Source organism: Anas acuta, chromosome 2 (genome assembly GCF_963932015.1).
Source record: "Anas acuta chromosome 2, bAnaAcu1.1, whole genome shotgun sequence".
Lineage (NCBI taxonomy): Eukaryota > Metazoa > Chordata > Aves > Anseriformes > Anatidae > Anas > Anas acuta.
In genome coordinates, this window is record NC_088980.1 from 15196940 (window position 1) to 15209422 (window position 12483).

Genomic DNA, 12483 nt, shown 5'->3' on the forward strand with positions numbered 1-12483 from the left:
GGTGCGTCCCCACAGCTCAGCCCCAGAAGCGCCGCCAGCACCCCGCGGCACGGCAGGGCATGGCGGTGCCCCACGGGGAGACAGCGGGGGCTCGGAGGGGACACGCGTGGGGCTGGGGAGGGGGTGGGGAGAAGGAGGCAGGGACGGGGCGCCACGGAGGGGAGTGCAGACAAGGGATGTGGGCGTGGGGGCACGGCTCGACACGGCTGCGAGGAGCCACACAGGAGCCAAAGGGGCGCAGGTGGGTGCCCCCGGCCGGCTCGGCGCTACCTGTCGGGGCGGGGAGGCCGCTCCTCTCCCCCCCTCCTTGATCACCTCCGCGGCCCCCGCCCCTGCTGGGTGCCAGGGCTGGGGCTGTGCCCTGTTTGTTCGGCTGCTCTTCCGCGCTGCCGATGTCTTGGGGGGCTGAGGAGGAGAAGGAGAAGGAGGAGGAGGAGGAGAAGGAGGGCGGGGAGAGGGAGGGGACTGGGGCTTGGGAGACGGCGGCTCCTCGGCCTCTCTTATTGCCGCTGAGTTGCGCTCCTCTTCCTCAGGCTGCGAGCAGGAGCCGCCCGGCCGCTTCCCCCTTCCCCGGCCGGCCGGGACTCCCCGCGGCAGCGCCGCGCCCGCCCGCTCGCTCCCCACCGGGGCAGGTGAGTGCGGGGCCGGCCCCAGCCCCAGCCCCCGGGCACCGCCGGGCACCGCCGACCCCCGGGGAGCCGCGGCGGCGCCGCATCGGGGAGCGGGGCAGGCGGGGGGGGCCGCACTTTGCCAAACTCCGGCGCCCGTCCCCGTTCACCGCCGCTCTCCTCTCCTTCTCTCCCCTCCGCAGAGCACTCCCCGGAGCCCGCCCCGAGGTGCAAGCAGGAGCCGCCGGGATTTTTGTCTGTCTTGTTTGTGTGTTTGTTTTTTTTTTTTTTCCTTTTTTTTTTTTTTTTTATATATCCACTCGCTTTCATTTGGCTTTGTAGTCTCGCTGGGAATGGCAGGGGCAGCGGCGCCTGGAGAAGGAACAAGTGTGGGGAAAGGGAGAGGGAGCCGGAGCTGAATGACAGGATGCGGGCGACTTGAGGCACGGAAAGAGAAGCCAGCCTCCCTCTGCCCCGGGGACTGCCCTTGCGGACCGTGCTTTCTGCTCCTCGCTCCGGCCGAAGGATTTAAGACCTAGGAAGAGTTGTGCGTGGAGGGCTTTTTTTTTTTTTTTTATTGTTATTGTTATTATCATTCATCCTCTCCCTGCTCTCGGAAGGGAAAATGGATTGGGGACTTTTCCTGCACTGCGCAGCCCTCACCTTCACCCTCGCCGGGGCTCCGCGAAGCGGTAAGTGCCACGGGGGGGGGACGACTTCGGGTCTCAGCCTGGGGAACCGAGGGCTGGCGACGGGGCCCGGCGGCCCCGGGACCGGCCCCGACCCGCGCCCGGTAGCGGGGAACTTTGTACCCGAGGTCGGAGTCGGCGGGGTCCGAGCCCCGGTGCCCCCCGGCCGGGTACGGCCGCCGACTTTATTTTCCGCTCTTTGGGGTCGTCGTATCAAGCGGGGTGCCCGTTCTCGCAAGCTCAGGACGGCCAATTACCTCCGTAGTGGTTCCTCCCATAGGCAATTAAATAAGTCTCGCCTCCGATATCTGAGAGATAATGAGCATTTAGAAAGGAAGGCTCTTTCTTCCCCCTTTCTTTTTTTTTCTCCAAAGCGTAGTATTTCAGAGTACCGTGCCTGCTACTAGCTGTCTGTGTACCTGCGGGCAGACCTCAGACGGAGAGCCCTCTCGCCTACCCCTTTGCGAAGTCTGCAGTTTACGTGCAACTTGCACGGTGCCAAGAGAGAAGCTGAGCCTCTCTGTGAAGGCTCAAGACTCTCGTCTCAGAGAGAAATCCCGTAACACATGACTGATGTAGCTTAGTTTACTATCTGGCAGTCCTCGAAAACACAACTAATTAAAAGCACCGCGCTCCTCCTTGCCTGCACAATGCCTGGGCACCGTGAATCTTCTACTGCATGATGCATTTTTAAAGACGGTCTAATTGTAGGACTGCTTGACGTTTAGCTCTCGCACGCGAAACAGCTCGTGTGAGTTTTCCTTTCCCGGCAGATCCTGTGCAATTATTATTAACTAATTATCAAATATTTACTTTTGCCTGACTGGGTTTTCAATCAAAGTAATTAAAAGAAGAGAGCACCCTCCACTTAGGCTGGTATATTGTTTTAATAAGAGACCGCAAGTGGAGTGTCGTGTAACAGAGAGTATTAAAATTGCGTGTTTTATGATGGAAGTTAATCTCTTTCCCAATATGTTTTGAGGAGGCTGCTTAATTTAATCAGGACGAGCCTCCCCCAGCGCCGTGGCACGGGAGTGAAGGCGTCAGAGGCGTGCGCCGAGCCGGGCACGGGGATGCTCCGGGAGCGCTTCCCTCACCCCAGGCAGGTGGGGGGCACGGGCAGCCACCCCCTGGTCCTACATCATCCAGGAGTGCCCCAAGCCCTGCACCCTATGAGGGGCATCCTGAGTTCCTGTTGTTCATTTCTTCCCTTTGGAAGGGGAGTGGGGCAGGGTGCTGGGCAGAAGCCTCCAGTATGAGCAGTTAACGTGGTGGCCCTGCTGGTGTCATCCAGGCCATCAGCCTCCTCCGTAACCTCCCAGACCCACTGATGCCACCTTCACCTACGTCCAGCACTAGTGTCTGCTAAATTAATTCATTAACCTTATTTAGAGCTAATGGTCCAAAGTCATTAGAAACTGCTCTTCTTAATCAAGTGTGAGAGAGATTGCACAGAGCCAGGGAGTCTAGCAGACCGCATTATCTTATTACACTGTCACTTTCCCAGAAGTCGCAGATTAAGGAGCGCTGGTGGTAGCAAGTCCACCTTAGTGTCCTCTGAAGTGACTCTGTCAAGTGACTAGAAGCAGCACTGCTTTATTTCAGGCATTTAACAGATGCCAGACTCTGCCATGTTGTTTGCAGGGCTGGAGTGGGCTTAATGAGACAGGATCACTTTCCGAGTGTGCTTACACAGGGAGGAAAAGGCAAGATTCCCTGAGAGCCCCAGACAGCGGATTAGCAAGATCACCAGTGACAGCTTTTGAGCTTTGAGCTGCAGCGCCTTTTGTTCTGGTTACAGGAAAACAGTCTGTTTTTTAAAGGCAAAGCAGAAATAAATAAGATAGCCATTCCCAGCAACATGCTTAGCGATATCTGATTGTGGACCACACAGCTGAGTATGGATCATCGCCTTCCCTCTTAATTTACAGCAAATAATATCTATACAGTGTGTAGCTTTATGCATTTTTGATGTATACTTCTTCATTCATTTCCATTTGACCTGGTTTTCCTACAATAAAATCCCTTACATTTATAAATTCATGCTGAGAGCAAAGTGCCATTTTGCTTTCACAGGGAGGGTATTAGATATAGCATTGCAGTCCCTATGTACCATTTTGGGGATGTAGTGATGTATAGGCTCACTTATTAATGCAGTCTTCCTGTCTGTAACTTACCATCATATTTATTACTCAAAAGTAAACAATTAGTGTGTGGGGAAAGTTTTTCCTCCCCAAAGATTTGTATATAGAAAACCATAGTAGTAATGAAGTGAAAACACAAATCTGCACTGGACAGTGAAGCGAGTGACCATGTAGATTGGGTTTCTTGTCTCTTTATACTTTTCACACAAGCCTTAAAATGCAACCTTGACAACACTGGTGAAAGGACCAAGGTGCAGCATGCCACATTTCATGGTCACACTTGGTGATTCTGAAAACTTTGGCAACTATTTTGTTATTAGAAATAAACCTTTGTTGTTGCTGGGGGGAGGGAGGGAGGAACAGAGAGAAGAGGAAAGGATGTTGTTCTGCTCCATTACTTTGATGCAGTCTCCAAGCATGAACAAACTTCCTTGAAGGAATAAATAGTGGATGATTTCTGCTTCACTAAAACCACTTTGTTCTCTGCTAGCCTGGGTTTGAAGAGCACAGATAGTTTCAAACTGCCTAGATTTATGGACTGATAAAACAATGGGAGGGTCTGCTGCAAGTGAGCGGGGATCCACCAAGACAATCCCAGTGGTCAGTGACACAGACCAGGCTTCTCGCGGAGCTGGACAGGGGGTCAAATGGCAGCCTTTTAGCTTCCCCACCCCCAGCTTCCCTTAAAACTTCATACTTAAGCAGATTATAGTCGGGGGGATAATTGAGGCTCTGACACCCTTCTGGGGCAGCACTAGCACTGCTGTGAGGAGGCAAGGATTGAACACTGTACGGGGCACTGTTTCCTTGTGGGAGCTTTTAGAAGTTGAGGAGCGGGGGAATCCTCTGCTCCTTGCTGGTGGGTTTACGGGTGGGCAAAGAGTGTCAGGCCCCTGTCCTTCAGAAAACGCAGCCTGCCCGTAAGCACGCGGTAAAAGTTTGCTTGAAGAAGGCTGCCGCGCAGGGTGCTCGCCTGGGGGCAACCGCAAAAAAAAGAAAAGCCAAATCTCTTTCATTCCCACTGCAGACAAATGTGGCGACACCATCAAAATACTAAACCCCGGGTACCTCACCTCTCCGGGCTACCCTCAGTCCTACCACCCCAGCCAGAAGTGCGAGTGGCTGATCCAGGCCCCGGAGCCCTACCAGAGGATCATGATCAACTTCAACCCCCACTTCGACCTGGAGGATCGCGACTGCAAGTAAGTGCGGGCGCCGCGCTCCGGAGCGCCACGGCGCCACCTGCCGGCCTCCGACGGGCAACTCCGGCCTCCGCGGGGCTCCTCCGGCCTCCGCGGGGCTCCCCCGGCTTCCAGGGGGCTCCCCCGGCCTTCGCGGGGCTCGCCCCGCCGCCGGCTGCAGCCTCCCTTCTGCCGGAGCCTCCCAGCGGAGCTTCCTCCGTGGGGCGAGGGGAGGCTGAAGGGAGGCTCGGCAACTTTTGCTCCGGGGCATGCGGGTTGGACTTCGGCCTCCCCAGGGTGGGGAGAGGCAGGATGTTGAGGTCGCGGGTTGCGCTTTTCGCCACGCCGAGTTTGCCTGCTTGCTTTTTTTTTTTTTTTTGAACGAGGCTCTGAAGTGTTAAAGAGCGGTTCTCCGTCGTTTTGCGTCCCCACGGCTACTGGCAGCCTGTGGCAGAAACGGGCACCTTGTAATTTGCCAGCTCTGTTTAACGCAGGATTAGTCTGGCATTTACTCTCGCCCATTACAGTGCAGCGGACTGCAGGTCCATAGACATTATTTCTCTCTTTCTCCCCTTGCTGCTGCTTTATAGCCAGTAGCTCTTCTTTTCCCTCCTCCTACTCTCCTGTAGTGCTCTGAGAGAAGGAAGGGGAAAAAAACAAGGCTCCTGTGCTCCTCTGCGCTTATATTCCCACTGACTTATATTGACCACCTATTTCCAAGAGTGGGAAGGGGAGTAAGAGCCTCCCAGAACACTGTTCACCATTTGTCCCCAGGTCTTTGACTGGAAACCACATAGTTTGCACAAGACAACACGTGTTCAGATCACTCCCCTCTTCACTACACCCTCTAAATACTTATTTCATGAAGAAAATATTTTAATGATTCAGTATTTAAAAATTTGAGTATCATGGGTTTTTAACCCCCTTCTGATAACTGCGAGAGAGACTCATTGTTTATTAATGCTACCAGCTAAGATTTTCTCTGCATGTCAGAGAGAGATTAAACTCAGTTGCCATCGGTGCTTGACATTTCATGTGAGTATTCAGTATTTTACAGGCTCTGGTACTGCACAGTGGTGCTTAGCATCATCAGGAGTGGTAGTAATAGGCTGTGAGGTTAGAGTGCTGGACTTAGAGAGGGTCTGTACTCAAGCACTTAATTTTTACCATGCCTGCCTTTGTTCCTATTATTTAATAAATAGATTACTTAGATCATAATTATTGATTTCTCTTAAAATGAAGTTCTTTAATCATGCAGTGTGGTGGTGCTTAGCCACTTTGTTGTTGTTTTTTATAATTTCTTATATGTCAGCATTTCAGTACCACAGTCAAGTGATAATGCAGGAAAACCCTATGCTCATAAAACTAAACTGACTCTTTGTTAAAATGAATTTTTATTGTGGTGTTGGAGCTGTGGCTCATATTCACACCATATGTTCACACGCTCACTTCCCGTTCTTTAATTTTTAATTTGCTGTACTCAGGCAATGATTCACTTCCCCATGCCTTCTTGATACAGATTTTACTTTCTTTCTGTGGGACAGTGCTAATGCTTAAAAATGTCTTCATGTCTCTCTCTCTTTGTCTTTTAGACAGAAATTAGGAAATTAAATCAAGCATATTTCAGTGTCAACCCCTTTTTGTTCCTTGCTAGAATACATGTTTTTCCAACGCTATAAAACCAACATGGTCTTTGACAGCAGTAAAGTGGTGTACAGCATACAATTATTTAAGGAACAAGTAATCTTTGTGGCATAGTGTTGTGCTAAACAGTGCCAGATTGAGCTGAACTCAGTCCAGGGAAGAGATTGACTCCCTCCCTTCATCGCTCCCTTCTCAATATTCATTGTCCACTCTCCCCCTTGCATTATTTCTTCGTCTGAAAGGGGGCCCAGTGCAGTAATGAGATGGTAGTGGGTGGAAGGAAGTCTCTAAACAGGGTTGTTTGCATTGTCTTTGCAGTGTGTGACGGTGATGACTTTACCGTCGTTTGGTCTATGCTGAAATGCAAATCTTCTAGACTATGATAAATTACTCAACTGCTACTTCACTTATATTTAAAATTGCTCTTTTTAACTTGAGAGGGATTGTGTTTGTGCCAAGAACCTTAGGACCAGAATAATAGAAAATGATTTCAGCAACAGGAATTTGTCAACAAGCTCTGTGGTTTCAGATCTTACTGTCTACTTACAAAATTCACATTCCTCATACCAAATATTGCATACAAATGGAGATTAATGCAATAAAACCTATCACAAGATTTTTTGGTTTTGCAGCTAAGTACATTTTGATTTCCTAATATTCTTCATTTATTATCAACTCAGTGTGCAATCTAGAAATGTGCAATTTAGGTTACACACTAGCTTATTGAAAGGTTTATCACTGGAAATTAATAAGCACTTAAATATGAAATGCAGATAGAAAATGAGAGATAGGGGAATTCATGTCTGGGAACAAAAAATGCCCCATACAATTAAAGTGGACTAGAAGAGAAGATTAGCTTTTTGGCCTGGCTCCCAAAATCCGCTTTATAATGCTGTTCATTGCATTGCATACCTTAGTTAGAGTTGGAAATAACTTTAATAAGAAGAACCCCTGAGCCCAAGGGGGGGAACAGTATGACTTTGGAAAGGTTACCATCTTTTTCTGTAGTGCCAACAAGAAAATCAGGAGGCCTTACCTAACTTTTGTAAATATCACTCTATATAGAGATCTAGGCATATTGAAATGTAAAACTGGTAAAAGGTTGATTCTCTGAGGAGAATCAAAAGAAGCAAATCTAAGTGTTAGCTGTACTGAAGCTGTTTGCAGTGAGTATCTTTGTATGTTAGGGTCTGGGATTTGTTTTAAAAATATGCACTTGATTTACCTACTTATTATGTTGTGCTTTAATGGATAAGTATTTCTCAAATGACTCCTAATAAAATTCATATATGTATGATTTTCTGATGATCATTTGAGTTCTTTCAAGCAAACATGGTGAAAAATCCTGTTTTTCTGGAGACAGTCCAAGGGACTCAACTTTCACAGTTTTGAAGAATAAAGATATGCAAATTATTAAAAATATGTTCACACAAGCTATGTTCATCTAACAAAAAATCTTCTAGTCAGAACTACTGCAACAGCATAATGGAAATACTGGGTCTCAACGGGAAACATACAATCATGTCAACCACAGATTGTTATCAAGAATATTAATACGTAATGAAAAAATACACAGTCTCTTTTTAACTTTTAACTTTAATGAATGTTATGCCTCCTCTTTAGGAGGCAAAGAAACAGAAGTTATGGTTTACTTTAAGGGAAAACCAGTTTCTGTTTGCTGTTTTGCCTTTTCTCAAGCAAGCTCCGATAACATCCATGCATTTGTTTTAGTCAGGAACATGGTAAAAATGAATAGAAGAGACAAAACATATGGCTACATATTAGTTAAAATGCTGCGATGTTTGTTGCATGTGGTAAATGCTTTTCAGCACTCGGTGCAAGCTGTATAAGTCTCGTGTTGCTGAAGTATCCTACTGTGTAAATGTAGCCATCTTGAATCCAGTAAAACTTTATACCTAGAAAATAAACAAGAATGTCACTGATACAGTACTTTGAATTTATGGAACTTTTCCGGTTTCCCAGCAATGCACACTATCAGCATGATAATTTATAATGGTTTGTGACAAATGTTGCTGAGCAAAGAGGTGTGTGGTTACATTCAGATCAGATGTCATTATCTAGGGAGCAATAAAAATTTCACAGACACTAGGTTAAAAACATTAAGAAAATGAATGTGAAGCTTCAGAAGAAAAGGGCTTAAGAAAGGTGGAGAGCTGGGTAGAGAAAGCCCAAAAGTGGTTTTCTTACTGACAAATAATTGACTTTGTTGCCAGACTTGACTGTATTGTTTTACAAGGTTTTCATAGACATACCACACAGCACAATTGTTTTATGGGCCATCATTTACAGATGTATAGAATAAATATCATCCTTACGCGACAATTATAGGGTGTATATACAATGCTGTCAAATCAATTTGTGTGGAAAAATTGGCCCATTTTGGGAACATTTCAGTCATAGGAGAGATGTCATAGGTAATTATTCTTTATATTGTGTTTACCAAGAATTAGTTACACCGATGAGATTAGGGCTGTATAGAAATTGCCGTCAGTTATAAAATGCAGAGCAAAAAAATACGTATGTTTGTTTATATAGAAGAAAGCAGTTCCTCCAGACCCTTGAGTTTGGAAAAAAAACATGGCCAGCCAGACATACTGAGTGCAACTGTAGCCCCGCAGAACTTCTGTAGCTCTTAATGATGTTAGAAATTCATCCATCCATTGTATTTCTAAATAATGTCAATGGATTTATGCTGTAAATCTGTAGGTATAACAAACTGAGGCTGGTAAAATAAACAGGAGCAAGGCAAGGCATGGCTCAGCCTTTCTTTAGTTTCTGCAAAGTTTAAGCTTTCATTTACTTCTGTCTAAATCCTGGTTCCCATTCCTCCACACGGCAAAGGCTGCTTTCTGCAGAGTTTGTGGTTGGTATTTCTCTTGTGCAGAGGCAGTTTGAGCCCCAGGTGGCACTGAGATGCTGTGGCAATGCAGTAATGTCCTAGGAGACCTGTGCGCGAAGGGCACAGCTGGGCTGCCGTCAAGCTTCATGTGTCAGAAGGGTCCTTTGAACTACTAAGGGCTGCACACATTATAGCTGCTTTCTGACTGCCTGGAGCTGTGCCTGGGGCTTGGCTCAGGGCTTTCCAGCCCTGAATTGCTCCCAAAAACTGTACAAAGGTCATCTCAGCAGCAATGCAAGGTCTGGACCCCATACTGTCTTGTTATCATTGAAAGCAGTGGGAATTTTGTCCTCCACTTTTGCAGAGCTGTATCCCGTTCTTTCTGGCTGTGAAGAAAGGTGGAACACTGGCCCTGTAAGACTTTTATAACTGCATTAGTCATGCTGATGTCAAACGATAATCAGAGTTTTCTCTCCTCAGCTGCTGTTGAGCTTGGTAGGCAGTGAGGTGACTGCAGTGAGCTGACAACACCAGCTAAGCAGCAGAGACAGCAAAGGAGCAGATTACTTTGGGCCTGTGAGAGATAGGAACAATATTTGACCATGGTTGAGCATGGTAGAGAAGCCTGAATGAGTTAAGGCCTCTGAGCTTTCAACAAGAAATACAACTTTAACAGCCTGGCCCTGCTCCTCTGGGCATCAGGGCTGGACTTTTAGCCATTTGCCTCAGGACAAGGTACGTAAGAAAGGTCTGAATGTCCCCTCATCATCTGCTGAGGGCAGCTGGAGTAATGCCCATGTCCGTGTGTGTCTTTTGATTTGAATGAGCTAAATCACCCATCCCACATACCTTGAACCACCCCACCAAGCACCTCACCACAGGAGGCTGGCATATGCCTGCCTCCCTGCCGAAATCAGGCTAGATGTGGCCATGAGAAGGATGAGAAGCACTGACTTACTGGAAAGGCTGCACCAGGGCCAAAGGGGTGGTTTCTCCACCCCCTTCTTCTGTCTCAGAAACCTCTCTTTCAATAGGAACATCTAGCTGCTTGGGACTACTAAAAGATTATTTGGGATTACTGAGGGGATGGAGGTGATCATCCTTCATTCTAGTCCACACAACAAGAAAAAAGCATTTTTGGTGGAATTTAGGTTGAGAGTTGCTGCAGTGGACTTGAGGGGCGTATAATATCTCATGTTTCTGGGGTGCACTCCTAGAGCATTTCTCTATTTCATTTAAAGTACATGAAAGGCTTTCTCACCTAGTGTGCTGTTGGTGACCACCACTATCTGATACTCTGTGGAAGGCTGTGGTAAATGGTGCCAAGGAAAAGAATTAGGCCAGAGCGTACTCAAGATCAGGGGAGCAAATAAAACTTGTTGCAGTATAGTCGGAGTAGGTTATTGCTTACGCATGTGTGCACATGGATAATACTTTTCCTTAACTTAAAGGTTCTGAATCATAGTATTTGGCCTCTGCTACAGGATTCAGTGTGTATTTCCATACATGTATCAGACGCAAGTATCTAAAAACAGTTCTGCTATTTTATTGTGCTTTTGATACCAAATAAGAGTTGAAAGAAGTTGGAAGTTAAATTGTTTTTCTGATTACACAGTATAATAAATAGATTCTGAAAGTCTCTATTGTTAACCTGGCTAACAATTCTTTCTTTCGGAGTGGTGGTTTGGGTTTGCGTTCTCTCAGGAAATTTTTTTAGGGAAACCATGACCAAACTACCTGGTCATCACTAGATGTCTGTGTTTGTATGTGTTAGGAATGGAGATGCTGGATGCAGAGCCTGTTTTATACTCTGTGGGCATCAGTACATGCCTGGCACTGTAGAGCCTTGATTTGGGTCCCTCTATGTAGCACAGTGTAATTATAACAACAGTTTGATGCAGGTGTTTATATTAATCCGGACAGTTAAGTGAACTGTGGGGAAAACTCTGTCTTGCTGTGCTAAAACCAGATGCCCTTCAGACAGGAAAAAATCTAAGGGTCAGATATGGATTCCCATGAGCCTCATCCTTCAGCCTTTCTGCAGACACAGAAACAAATTCAGAACAGAGGGCTGAGTCCTTTCTAAACTGAAACCCAGAATCGTTGGCATTAACATCATGAAACATTCAATATGCTTTCAGTCAACCCCACCCCACTCTCATCTTCACTCCCCTCCCCCGTGCTAATCTAATTAAAACAAAAACCTACGTGTTGCTGAAAATTAGTTTCTTAATTATAGTTTATTGCAAGCTATAACATTGATAATTATGACAGAGAGAGAGAGCTGATGTAAAACCAAATTCAATTATTTTCTTTTGTAGTATTTCCAAAGAATGAAATTATGTCTGAAAACAGGATACACAAGCACTCACATGTATATGTCTAGACTTATGTGTCATACAGAACAACTTGGATACAGACGTATATGTTACATGCACATCTCTAAGATTGTGCATACGTACGTACATTTATACATATAGTATAGATTTGTTAGTTTATGTAGAAGTTCCTAAAGTAAATCTACTAATTAAAGCGCTAATACCCATCTTAAGGCTGATAATTAGGTATAAAGAGAAAAGGAGACAGGATTAGTGTTCAGATCATGTTCCAAATGCCTCTTAATTGGGTGTTTGTAATCAATCCTGATTGCAAGAGGCAGTGGTTTGGCAGTATAAAGAATGAAAAAGGCTTAGCCCTACTATTTTCCTGTTAGTTGACTTGGCCGTAGTATTTAGGTCAGGATCCAGTGTCAAACAAGGTAATTTTGTCAGCATTAGAAATCCTCATAAAATATATAAAAATCTTTTCTAAAGATATATTCTTTCAAGCTAAAAACTCGCAATCTAAAGAGTTATTTTTATCCAGAATCTTAAAAAAAAAAAAAAAGTGTTTTCAAAGAGAACCACAGAAAAGATTTTGTTCTGGCCTCCATCCACCACTGACTTCTGAAATCAGGTCTGAGTTCACTGTGGGTCTTTCATTGCATTGACCTTGGCACTTTTCTCACCAAGCCACAGTTTTCCATCACAAAACCACACAGCTTGGTATAATGATTATTTCTTTATCCCAAGTAACCAAACAATTTTTTAAACAGGGTGACAGATTTTCCTCTTGCACTGTGGGAAGCAAGCACCTGGTCATTTCCAAATAGAGTTTTAATGAACTTCCTGAAGGAGATTTGAGAGTGGTTTAATAACTCACCTGCCAACTTTCTGGGAGCATAGGTCATTTTATTTTTTCTGTACGAATTCACAAAAATGTGAGCATAACCCCCCTTCCCAAGTCCTAAACTTCCACAGAGGAAATTGATTTTCATGGGCAATATCAAAGGTTTTTAAAATCGTAACCTCAAAAAAT

The 12483-nt window shown here is 45.8% G+C and overlaps 1 protein-coding gene across 2 annotated transcripts in view; it reads left to right on the forward strand.

Annotated features, from left to right (window-relative positions):
- Positions 1–492: 492 nt before the first annotated feature.
- Positions 493–12483, forward strand: part of NRP1 (neuropilin 1) — a 111572-nt gene continuing 99581 nt past the window's right edge. For both annotated transcript variants that reach the window (XM_068673559.1, XM_068673560.1), the window contains exons 1-3: positions 493–632; positions 812–1300; positions 4469–4643. In XM_068673559.1, the coding sequence (XP_068529660.1) occupies positions 1234–1300; positions 4469–4643 (242 nt within the window). In that variant the 5' untranslated portion in view covers positions 493–632; positions 812–1233. The remainder of the gene's footprint in view (positions 633–811; positions 1301–4468; positions 4644–12483) is intronic.